At 35.4% G+C, this 13,060-nt stretch overlaps 1 protein-coding gene across 1 annotated transcript in view; it reads left to right on the top strand.

Annotated features, from left to right (window-relative positions):
* Thoc2 (THO complex subunit 2) overlaps nucleotides 1-13,060 on the top strand; it is a 110,072-nt gene that overhangs the window by 39,483 nt on the left and 57,529 nt on the right. The window contains 1 exon segment of the mRNA XM_047535539.1: nucleotides 2,793-2,959. Coding sequence (XP_047391495.1) covers nucleotides 2,793-2,959 — 167 coding nt within the window.

Below are 13,060 nucleotides of genomic sequence, written 5' to 3'. Positions count from 1 at the left end.
TTTCTTTTGTGAAAGATAAAAAGGTTGATATCTGTTATAAATAAAAGTATATATCTCTTCTTCCAGATTACTGCCTTAAATTGAGCCTAGAAAGAAATGGGTAGTTAACAGCAAAATTACCGATAGAATACCCTTGATGAAGTAATACTGTTAAACAGAACATGTCAGTTCATTGTCTTGAAAATATAAACTTCAAAGTAATGTGAATAAAATGCTTAATAGATTTCTGTCTAACATGTTGCCATTCTAGTCCTTAGTCACAAGTTTTATCTGTGTGGCTTGATGTTTGACTGTTGGTCAGCCACTTCTGAAAATCTTATTCAGTGTCTCTTTGGTCCTATAGAGATATAGTGTTATTCCTTTTTACTTAGTGATTTTGTGTTGTTTTTAAAATTCTTTGGTCCTGGGGATTGAACCCAGGGCCTCTCACATGCTGGACAAGTGCTCTACCACTGAGCTGTAGCCACAGACCTATTGATTTTGTATTACATGAAGTTGTTATAAGATTGTAGAACTTACTAGATCTTACTTCCATAATCTCTTGTCAGTGTTACAGCAATTTGATTGTAGTTTTTCAGTTTCATTGAGGCATAATTAATGTACACATTTATGTATACATCTGTGAAAACATCACCCCAAACAAGATAGTGCATATTTCTATCATTTCCCTTCAAATGCCCTCTTGTCTTTTGTATTATTTTCCATCACTCCTCCTTTCCTTCTCCCCAGGCCACCATAGATCTGCATTCTGTCACGTTAGATTAGTTTACTTTTTCTTGTCTGGCTTATTTCATTCAGCATTATTACTATTTTAGCATAATTATTTTGTATGCTTCTGTATTGGTGCCGATCAATAGCTCTTCCTTTTTTATTACCCAGCAGTATTTGACTATGCATGCTACCCTTGTACTATACTGTTTGTCTATCCATTCACATGTTTGTGGACATTTGGGAGTGTTTCCTCTTACAAATAATGCTACTGTGAACATTTATATACAAGTCTTTGTATTGACACAGGTATTTCTTTCTCTTGGGTAAGTAACCTAGGAATGGAATGACTGGATCATGTGGTATGTTAATCTTTAAAGAAACTGCAAGTTTAACAAAGGAGTTGTATAATTTTATATTCCCACTAGCGGCATTTTGGAGGTAAAGAGGGAGGCAAAATATTTCAGAGTTAGTTCTCCACAACTTTTGGAAAACATCTTTTTGGATAATGTACAAAAGTTTGGAACTGTTTTTGGAAGGAGATGATCATGTTCTTATCCTCTCTTTTTTTTTCCTTAGTATGAGAAATGGAAGAAAACGTGTTCTTAAATTTGAGTTGCATAAAAGAGGAAAAAATACTTGTATTTGGAGTATTTGGTTTTCTAAGCAATTGGAAAAATACTATGAAACAGATGTTAGTTTTATGGCATTTAATAAAATAAGTGTGGAGTTAGTATAAGTAACTCTGAAGATCCTTATAAAAGGATTGGGGCAGGAATAGGTTATATAAGAGTTTTCTTGGAAAAATCCCGTCAGTTGACTATTCATAAGGTACAAATATTTAACCTCATATATTCCCCTAAGTTCAACACAGTTCTTTACCATTGGAAGAAACCACTATTTCTTTGCTGACCCAATGAAGTGGTTAGCTTGCATTTAGGGGCTATGTCTAATGAAAAAAATACATAATTTACAATATTAGAATCCCATTCAGATTTGTACGAGGCATGTGGGAACTGACATAAACTAAGGGAATAGCAGATTGATATCACGTGCTCACTCTGGGTCATAAGAATATGTTTCATTGAGAGGAAAGGTGTATAGAATTGCTTATGTCATTTGCATTCTCTCTCTTTTTTTGCCGTGTGCAGATGGTTGAATTCTTGTAACTTAAATGTATATATGATGTGACTTCACTATAATATTATTGTGGTAATAGCTGAAGCTGAATTCATATAGAATTAGTAACAGGATAGGGAGGCTGTTAGGAATGTTTACTAAGATCAGGTCCAATTGCCCCTTTTTAGATCACACTAGGAGATTAGCATGGATAAGTAGCCGTGGACACCTAGTCAGTGTTTCTTTTTTCTCTTCCTTTCCCTAGGTTGTTTTCTTCCTTTTTTTTTTTTTTAATCAAACTCCTTTGTCATGTCCACAACTCCCTTGGTGTTCTCTGATCTCTTTACTATCAGTAGTCTACCAATTTTTCCTTTAGGATGCTACCAAAAAATTATCAATATAAATCAGTGGTACAAGTATAATTTGTAGCTCTTTTGTGTATGTAAGATAAACTAATCATGATTCTAAAAATGATGGTCCAATTTCATGAACCTAAACTTTAATTGTATATCAATGTTTTATATACTTCTTCCTAAAACATTTTTTAAAATCCCTTTAGCTGCCTAAGTTATAAAATGCATTGTTTGATTTTCCTATTTTGCTAAGAATTAGTAATGTGGATCTCTTTCACTAATCTGAGTAATCAAGAATTGATGAGATAGTATGGCATAGAAGCATATTTATTTGACTAATATCACAGGATCTAGGCTCCAACCCAGTCCTGTCATTAACACATTCTGTGATTCTGGGCAAGTCACATTCTCATCTATAAAATGTATAGTGTTCTTTTTTATGATTTTGAAAGTTAGGAAGATTTCCCTCCAATGGAGGGGAAGCAAACTTTTAAAAAGAAGTTGTTTTTAAAACTTTTTATTTTGCTATATAAGTTATCCCTGAAAATTAATGACTTCATTAGAAATGACATATAATCATTTTTGAATTTTTATATATCTCATCTGTTACAGGATGCTTTAATCTGGATCCCAATAGAGTTTTGGATGTCATTTTAGAAGTGTTTGAATGCAGGCCAGAACACGATGACTTCTTTATATCTTTATTAGAATCTTACATGAGTATGTGTGAACCGCAAACACTGTGTCATATTCTTGGGTTCAAATTCAAGTTTTACCAGGTAAAAAAAATATATATATATATGTATGTATATATGTATATGTAGGTTAAATTCATACTTTTTGTGTATAATTTAATTTGAGTTTCATTTATAAACGATTGGTTTCCACTCAGACATTCTAGCAGGGGAAATAGATCAATAGAGAGCTAATGACACATATAATAAGTACTATACTAGTAGGAGGAATGATGTATGAAAACCTAGAAGAAAGCATGATTAAATTTTGCCTCAGAAGAGATGGAGTCAGGGAAGACTTTTATTGATGTAACTTTTTAAAAAAAATCTGGTCCTTAAAGAATGAGTAGGAGTTAGTTGTGAGTTTTCTATGCAGGAGTGGTAAGCAGTGTGAGAGTGAAGATGTGGTGGTGTGAATATACATAACTGTTTGAAAGAATGGTCCAGGTCTAGAATGTGCCCGGATTATAAATGGGAAAGGAAGGGACAGAAAATGACTTTAGAAAGGTAGGTGTACTTTAGTTGTCATAGGCCTTGAATATTGTGTCAACTGTTAGAATTTTATTGTATAGGAAATGGCTATTGGAATTTTTTATGGACATGAATAAATACTTGAGGCATATCTTACATAATTTTTCAATTTTCAAGCTAATCTGTGCCTCTGGTTATTTCTCTTTCAAATCCATCTTTCATATTATCACTTACTTTCTTCAAAGAGATTTAACTGAGTTTCAAAAATCTTTGCTTGTAGGATGAAATTAATTTCTATGTGTGTCAGAAGCAGCTCATCACAGTCTGGCACTGTTCTTTTTTCCCCACTTATCCCAGTCATTTTTTTCTTAAATCTCATATTCTAGTCATTATTAAATGACTTGCTATTTCCTGCATTTAGGTGTAGACATTGCTATGAACTTTTGTTCATGCAGTTCCTTATTACTAGAAAAACTTCTTCTCTTCATCTTGTGAACTCCTATTTATTCTTTAAGAATAAATGTGCTACTTGCTCTGTAAAATCTTAGCTGGCACTTTAACTGTGCAGAATTGATCCCTTCTTAATCTATATTTTCATAAACCCGGACACATACATTTCTAACACTTTAACAGGTTACATTAGAATAAACTTTTTTTTGCCAGATTGTGAACCATATAGGGCAGGTTCTGTGTTTTATTAATGTCTGGGATTAGTTTATTGCTTAGCCTAAGGTAAATGTTTACTAATTGTAAATGAGTGTTCCATGTTTTACAAAGATAATTCTCTTGAGAGCAGGGAAGATTTTAATGTAATAAGGCCTCCACTGTACTTTTGGTACAGCTTTGCTAATGTGTCTACTTGCCTGGGATAATCAACTAGTCAAAAAATTCTCATTCATTGAATATTTATCTTGTTCCTTTGTTAGGCACTGATGGTACTCTGTTGAAGAGGAATGTCTATCCTTGTACTCTTGGAGCTTGTGTTTAGGATAATAAGAGGATTCCTTTTTGGATTCTCAAATGATATAGCACCTACTGCCTCTGCTTATCTTTTAATTTTGTATTCCCCAGAATGCTCCAGAAGATAGAAGATAAAGCAGATCAGAATTTAAAAGCATATAGCTTTTAAGCCTGAACAAGATGCATGGCAGGGTCTTTGGGCAAGAGAGTACTATACATTTGTTTAAAAACTAGCAATGGCAGCTATTCCTTTTCCTGTCAGGAACCTAAGAAAACACTTAGTATAAGGAAACAGAGATTTAAGTACTCTATTAGATTTTAAGAGGCAGCACGATTGCTTTGGGTTTGAGAACATGAAGCCAACCTCTGTACCAAAAGGGTAGCCAAAATTTAACTTTGGGCATGATTAATTAGAACATATGTTAGGGTTTCAGGTACTATAGATTTTAGAGTATATCGCAGTGAATAATCATGACCTACTGTGTAATATCAAGTTAGCTCAGTGGTTGGTTTTAAAAACAAAAATCTTATATGAAAATATTCCTATGTAGCCTTTTTTTTGAAAGCTGAATTAAAGTATACTGGGGGAAGTGCCTGACAGTATTCAAATAAGCCTTTTTTTTGTAGATAATGGGCATTTTTTTCTTATATAAGAAGTATTCAGCCAAAAAATACCTGATTTAGAAATAATAGGTTATTGGAGGGAGTGGGTCTCATATTACTTTATGTAACACTCTACTGTTTCTATTGCTAGAAACATTTTTTCTATTGCTAATGTTATTTCTATTCTAATTGCAATAAAAAAATTGTTTCTATTGCTATTTTTTTTCCTTGCGAGAATCTGTTGTCTCAAGGGCCACTAAAGGTAGGAGAAGAAATGTCAGGGATTTTAGTTAGTTTGTGTTCTGGGAAAAAAGTAAGGAAAACTATGAAAATCAAGAACTTCTTCGGGATATATCTTTGAGAATTGGCTCCCAGGCATGTGTGGTCAACCTGTGTATATTGGTACTTTGCCTAACTCCACATCCCCCTTTCCCATGACTCTCTGAAGATGTTTACTCTCCTTTCTCCCTACCCACATTTTGAGCAATTGGGAATTATTTGGATCAGTAGGCTTCTGTAGGCAGAACTAAATTTTTCTACTATGATGTCACCAAGGGAGATATTCTAATAGTTATACTGAATGTTTTGACTTAGAAGGGCAATAGAAGATGTAAGCAGTTTTAAAGCACATGATCATTTTGAAGAGTAAGGCAGGCATATCTTCTCTGTTCCTTTTATAGGGTTAAGGGACAATACAGGGTTAAGGGACAGCACAAAGAACAGGAGGAAGGAAGTACTAAGAAGTGTGAGGGTACTAACAGGCAAGCTTGACTGGAGTTGTCTTGCCACAGGAAAGGAGATCATGGCTTTCACCTATGTCACAACCCCTTGATTTCTGGATTGAAAACACAGTGGTAACACGGTCAAGCCCTATTCACACCCCAAATTCATTCATTTAAGAAATGTTGATTGAACACCTCTTGGGTACTAGGTGCTGAGGCTATATTAGTAAACAAGGAGAAAGAGTTTTCAGTCTTTCTTAATTTAGCTCAGCTCCTCCTGTTCCACGGCATTGAAATATTGACAAGGCAATTCCCTAGAAGGCTCCACCTTTTGGATTTATATAATTGCTTTTTCACAGTTGAATTAATTTGTTCTTTGTCCCTGTATTTCTTATATACTTGGAGTTAGATCTAAAGACTTGATTATACTCAGTAAAATAATTAATGACAAAAAATATGGTTTTATTGTTGTATATTACATAAATCTAATGACTATCTTTAAATGGTTCAGTAATGGTGGCAGTCTGATGCCTCCAGTATGCAGTGACATTTCCCCTCCCATCAGAAGCAAGGGTATCTGCAGGTTAGTACTGTGACATCTTGTGAACATTCAGTTCCTCATCGACCTTACATTAAATGGTTTATAATCCATGGATAATCCTTGTTTGAGCCACGTTTTTTCTTAGAGGTTCTAAATGACTGATTTACTAATGCTAATTTACCTCTATAATCTTAGCTGTCTTTCAACAAAGAAGAGCTGCCCTTTATCTGCTCAGGCCTTTTGGTTTCCTTAAAAATGCAGTTTCTACTGGAAAGTCAAGACGTTTACTTTAGTTTTTCCCATTAATTACCAGCTATCAGAGTAAAGAGTTTCTTTAATAGCAACCTCCAATTGTGATATGAATGGTGTGTGGGGGGGGGAGGGGAGGGAAGGGCGTGCTAGTGCATATTTGTGTTGACTTAAATTTTCACAGGATCTATCTGATTGATTGTGGTAGCAGTAGATGTTGATGAGATTCTAAATATATTTTGAAGATAGAGCCAATAGTATTTGTTGATGGATTGGATGCAGGATGTGAGAAAGTAGTGTTGAGGACTGATCTGAAATTTTTTTGGATTGAGCAGCTATAAAGATTGTGTTATCAATTGAGATAGGGAACATTTCAGGTGGAATGGGTTCAGAGGTGGAAATGTATAATTCAGTTGTGTATGTGTTAATTTCGAGGTATGTTACATATCCAAGTATAAATAACTGATATTTGAACCTGATAAATAACAGTCTGAATCAATAACTGGATGTACCAGTCTGGTGTTCAGAAGAAAGGACTGTGCTACAAATAGAAATATGTGTATCAAAAGCATATAAATGCTATTTAAAGTTGTGATATTGGATGAAGTCAGCAAAAATTGGATATAGAGAGAAATAGGAGGAGAGACCCAAGGACTGACCACTGGGGCACTTCATTTGTTGAGGGGTCTGAGAGAAGAAGAGGAACCAGCAGAAAAGGTGGAAAAGGAACAACATGTAAGAGGAAAACAAAGAAAATGCATTTTGGAAACTTACTAGAGGAAGAAGTGACAAACTCTGTCAAATGTTTCTGACATTTAAGGACTGAAAATTGACTATTGAATTTATCATTCGTGAAGTAACAGTGAGCTATTTTGGTGGAGTGGGGTTGTAGTAAGAGATAATAGGAAGAGTGAAATTGGAGACAGAATCAACAGCTCTGTCAAACAGTTACTATAAAGGCATGCAGACACATGGGGTGGTGATGGCAGAGGAAATGACTGCAGGAGAAATTTCTTTTTTTTGTAAAGGTGGGGGAGAGAGAACACATTTGTGTGCATATGGGAATGATTGAGTAGAAAGGGGGAATCTGCCAAGCTACTTTGGAGGCTGAGGTAGGAGGATCACAAGTTTGAGGCCAGCATGGGTAGCTTAGCAGAGGCCCCATCTCAAAATAAAATACAAAAAGGGACGGGGATAAAGCTTACTGGTAGAGTACTTGCCCAGCATGTGCTAGGCCCTTGGTTCAATCACCAGTAACGTGAATAACAAAACAACCATCACAAACAACAACAAAGAAAATAGAGAAAAGAATTATTGGGGCAGTATATTTTCCTTTCCCTTTCCCTCACTTTTTCCTTCCTTAACCCTGCTCTTACCTCCCCTTCCTTTCCTTTTTCAGTGTTGTGGATTGGTCCTCCTGCATTCTAGGTAGTTGCACTACCCCTGAGTTACACCCCTATTTACTTTTTTAAAAAATTTGAGACAGGGTTTTCCTAAGGTGCCCAGGCTGACCTTGAATTAGTGATTATCTGGCTTCAGCTTTGTGAGTAGCTGGGTTACAGGTAATACACCATTGTTCCTGGCTTTGGAGCAGTTTATTTTTGAATAGGATAGAGAGAATGAAGTTTCGTGCTTAAGTAGATGGGGTTGACTTTTAAAATAGAAGCAAAAAGAGTTCACCTATAATAGCAGGTGGGAAGACAGCATATGTAGATTCAGTTGTTGGTAGGTGGGTAAATGTGATTGTGGGAGGTTGTAGAAGCCCAATTTATTATTCTAATTTTCTTACTGAAATGGAAAAATAAAGTCATCATTGTGGGGGGCGGGAAGGAGAGGTATTGGAGTTTAGAGAAGGTAGGAAGTTCTTGAGTGAATGGATGATACAAATAGAGTATAGTTGGTCAGCAGCATTCAGGGTGCCCTTGAGGCTTGATATATGAAATTGGCGTTGAGAGGTTCTAGCTATTGGTGATATTAAGGTTTAGGATATGGAGTGAATAGCTAGCATAACGTAAAGGAGAAGGTGTTTGAAAAAGATGAAGGAATTCAAGGAACTAAGAGACTAACATGGTAGAAGAAGTTCTTGTTTGCATATGAAAATTTCTAAAAGTTAGGAAGGAGGGAATCAGGTGTAGTAGCATATACTTATAGAATCAGATTCTCAGGAGGCTGAGACAGAAGGACCAGTTGAGTCCAAAAGTTCAAGACAAGCCTGGGCAACACACTGATATTCTTGTCTTCATGAGGAAAATAAAAAGGTATAGTTAGAGTGATAGTGAGTCAGAAGTGAAGGGAAAGTCAGAAATGAAAGAGAACTCAGGGGTCTACAGATGGCAGCTACAGGATATCACTGAAAATAGCATAGTAGGGAACTCCAGAGCTCTGTCCCTCTACAGAAGCAACTAATGAACTGGCAAAAACTGTCAATCAACTTTGCAGAGTTCTAGAATCTAGTAAAAAAATCTTTTAATATCCAGGGAAAGGTTTTTGAGGAATGAAGTTATAACTGGGATAAAAGAATGTTAGGACAGTTTAATTATCTGCCTACTGCCCCCCATATCCAGAGCAAGTGACTGTAACGATAGAATCCCACACTTCTCGTGCAGGTTGCTAATGCCAGAGGGAGGAAAGTATTCTTTCTTTCTTTCTTTCTTTTTTTTTTTAATGCAGTACTGGGGATTGAACCCAGGGCCTTGTGCTTGCAAGGCAAGCACTTTACCAACTGAGCTATATCCCCAGCCCCTATTATTTTCAAAGAATTGTATTTATGAGTCTCCATCTGTCTGGCTGCTCCCTGAGGGACCAGCAGGATGACCTGCCTTTGTTTCTCTTAACTGAGCTTGTTCCCATGACTGGGGCTGTTTTTGCCAAGTATTTGAAGGCACAACTATTGGCTGTAGCAGCCTAGAGCAAATTGAGACAAATACTAGTGAGATTTAAAAGCCTGGGAGGGAAGAAGTTAGAAAAAGAGATAAATGGGAAAATATGGACTTTTATAAAACTTCTGCATATACCAGGAAATTTAAAAGGCCATGCCATGATCAGAGCTAAACACATGGTTAGGAAAGGCCTGAGAAAACCCTAAGCTTTCTCCTCTGGTTGGTATGCTCTGATCAAGAAGGACCTGAAGACTAAGGCAGAGTTGTAAATGACCTGGCAAAACAGTGCCTTAACACTGTGTCAATCTGAAGACTGGGACAGCTCCCCGTTTGTTTGCTACAAATCTTAAATAAAATTGTCAATCTACTTTTGGCCACTAAGCTAACAGAAAGATTTTAGTGGCCAAAATGACCCAGAATATAGATTTTCCAAAAAGGTTAGCAAAGTCACTAAATATGCAAACATCAGTAAACCACCAAACACTATCAACAAATCTTTGGGGATGGGGTGGAGAATCTGATTTCTAGAGTTGTTACATAATATTCAACATGTCTAGTATTCAATAAAACATGGAAAGAAAGTATGGCTTATTCACAAGACAAAAGTTAATAGAAACTGTGTCTGAGGTAGCCCAGGTAAGGGACATACTAGATAAAGAATTTAAATCAATATATGTAGATATGCTTATGAAAACTAGAGTGCTGTCTCATCAAATAGAGAATAACAATAAAAAGATAAAAAATTTATGAAAAGGAACCAAAGAGAGATTGTAGAGTTAAATGGTACAGTAATTCAAATGGAAAAATCACCAAAGTGGTTCAACAGATTTGAGCAGGCATAAGGAATGGTCAGCCAACTTGATAAATCAAGTGAGGTTATCCAGTATGAGGAGCAGAAAGAGATGAAAAATGAAGAAAAATTAACTGAGCCTAAGAGGACACCATGAGGTGTACCATATATGCATCATGGGAATCCTAGAGGGAGAAGAGAGAGAGAAAGGGACAAGTGGAATATTTGAAGAAATAATGGTTGAAAACTTCCCAAATTTGATGAAAGATATGAATCTGTACATCTCAGCAGCTTGGTGAAGACCAAGCAGGATAAACTTAAAAATCCACACTGCGACATTGAAATTTTTGAAAGACCAAGACAAAAATTGAATATTGTGAATGGTAAGAAAGATACCCATCAGTGCAAAGGATCCTTAGAAAAATTGACACCTAATTTCTCTTTGGAAACCATGGAGATCAGAAGGCAGGGATAATGGCATATATATAGTGATAAAGGAAACAAACTAAATCAAGAGTTCTGTTTTGCAAAATTGTCTCTGAAAAGTGAGAAATCTTGATAAACAAAGCCAAGGTATATTGTTGGCTGATGGACCTGCCCTATGGTAAATGTTAGTCTTTATGCTGAAATGAAAGGACTTTTAGACAATAACTTGAAGCCATATGAAGAAATAAAGAACACTGGCAAAGATAACTACATAAATAAAATACAAAAGCCAGTATTATTATACTTTTAGTTTATAACTCCTCTTTTTTTCCCTGTATGATTTACAAAAAGACATAAAACAATAATTAATCTGGTATCTGGCACACTGTATGAAGATGTGATTTGTGATTGGCAATTTAAAGAGGAAAGGAGAGAGATATAGGTAGAGACTTTTTAAATACCCATGAAGCACAGTTGGTTTTTATTCAAACTATATTGTTCTGAGTTTAAAGTATTAATTGCAATATCCAAGCTAATCACTAAGGGAAAAAAACAGAAAAGGAAAAGGAATCAAAATGGCACGTACCCACAATGTAATCAAACATGAAAGAAGGCAGTAATGGAGGAAATGAGTAACAAAATAAGTATGACAAATAGAAAACAAATAGCAAAATGCTAGATGTCTGTCCTTATCAATAATTATTTTAAATGTAAGTAGATTAAAACTCACTTTAATTAGTGAATTTAAAATAGTTTTAAATAAGGCAGAATTTGGCAGAATGTGTGATCCAGCAATGTTTTCTATAAGAAACTCACTTTATAGCAAAAATGATACGCAAAATTTGAAAGTTAAAGTATTGAAAAAGATACTCCATGCAAACACTATTAAGGAAAGAGCTGGGGTGAGTAGATTAATATCAGACAAAATAGATTTCAAGGCAAAAATTTTTACAAGATAATGAAGAACTTCATATATTGATAAAATGGACAAAATATAAAGATATAATAGTTATAAACATATATGTGCTAAACACCAGGTCCCCTAAGTCTGTGAATCAAACATTGATAGAATTGGAGGAAAGTTATAATTATTGGACATTTCTGTATCCTACTCTCATTCATGGTTAAAAGAGCTAGACAAAAGTAGGGAAATAAAAAGACTTGAAAAATAAGCCATTAGGTCTGACAGACATATATAGAATATTCAACAACAGAATACGTTTTTCTCAATTTACATGGAATGTTCTGCAGCATAGACCATATGTCAGATTACAAAACAAGTCTTTTTTTTTTTTGGTGGAAGTGTATATTGGGGATTAGACCCAGGGGTGCATAACCACTGAGCCACTGCCCCAGCCCTTTTTATATTTTATTTTGATACAGGGTCTGGGCTAAGTTGCTTAGGGCCTTATTAAGTTGGTGAGACTTGCTTTGAACTTGTGACCTCTTACCTTAGCCTCCTGAGCCACTGGGATTACAGGCGTAAGCCACAACACCCAGCCGAAACAAGACTTAATTGAAATCACACAAAGTATTTTCTGACTACAATAGAATGAAATTAGGTCATAGCTATAATGAAGAGTAGTGAATGATATGAAATTCAAAGCTGGAAGGGCTTTAGGGAAGATAGAGGGAGAACCAGCTGGAAATAATAATGGAAACAATTCTACACCAACCTGGGCCTGATAGTATAATCATGCCATAGGTGTTTTCACAGTGAGTCAAGCTCTGTTCAAGCATCAAAGTAGAGTGAAGCTTTAGAGGAGAGGTCAGAATATAGGGAGTTTTGCTGAGTGTGATCATGAATTCCAGAGGATTCTTTAGAAGTATTTTAAGAATGTGGAAAAATGAAATAGGACAACTGGGATTGTGCAGAATAATATGGGGATCAGAGTGTGGGAGTTGATATTTGACTTTTGAGTCTGGGACTTCTTGTGGTAACTTGTTCATTAAATGAGGATAAAGAATAATCGACGTGGTACTTGTGCATTCAAGTCAGGTAATAGAGGGGTGGTTGTCAGTAAGTTTTTGTGAGTTTGTTTTGAAACCCTGACCACTATATGTTTTTTTTATACTGAATAACCATTGGTAAACATTTGAAATTCAGAGACTATTGTTGGACTGGGAAGATAGCTCAGTTGGTAGGGTGCTCGCCTTGCAAGCACAAGGCCCTGGGTTCGATCCCCAGTATTGCAAAAAAAAAAAAAAAAAAAAAAAAAAAAGAGAGACTATTGTTAAATCAAAGACTTAGCTGTCTTAAAAATAAAGCAAAACAGTGCCTTCTTTAAATGAAGTATATTAGTTTGGTTAGTTTCATATTCTCTGTTTACCCATCACAACTATGGAAGAAGTCTTAGCTACAGAAGTTTTATTTTCAGTGTGTAGTAGAATAATAGGGTAGTGTATTTTCACTGTTTGCTTTTCATTTACATTTTATTTGAAGTTAGTTATAGCTTTATTCTTCCTTCACTTTTTTACTCCTCTGACCCTAGCAGTTTAAAAATT

The sequence above is a fragment of the Sciurus carolinensis genome, chromosome X, assembly GCF_902686445.1.
Source record: "Sciurus carolinensis chromosome X, mSciCar1.2, whole genome shotgun sequence".
In the NCBI taxonomy this organism is placed as follows: Eukaryota; Metazoa; Chordata; class Mammalia; order Rodentia; family Sciuridae; genus Sciurus; species Sciurus carolinensis.
The sequence above is the reverse complement of the archived record's forward strand: the minus strand, read 5'-3'. Positions and strand labels throughout refer to the sequence as shown.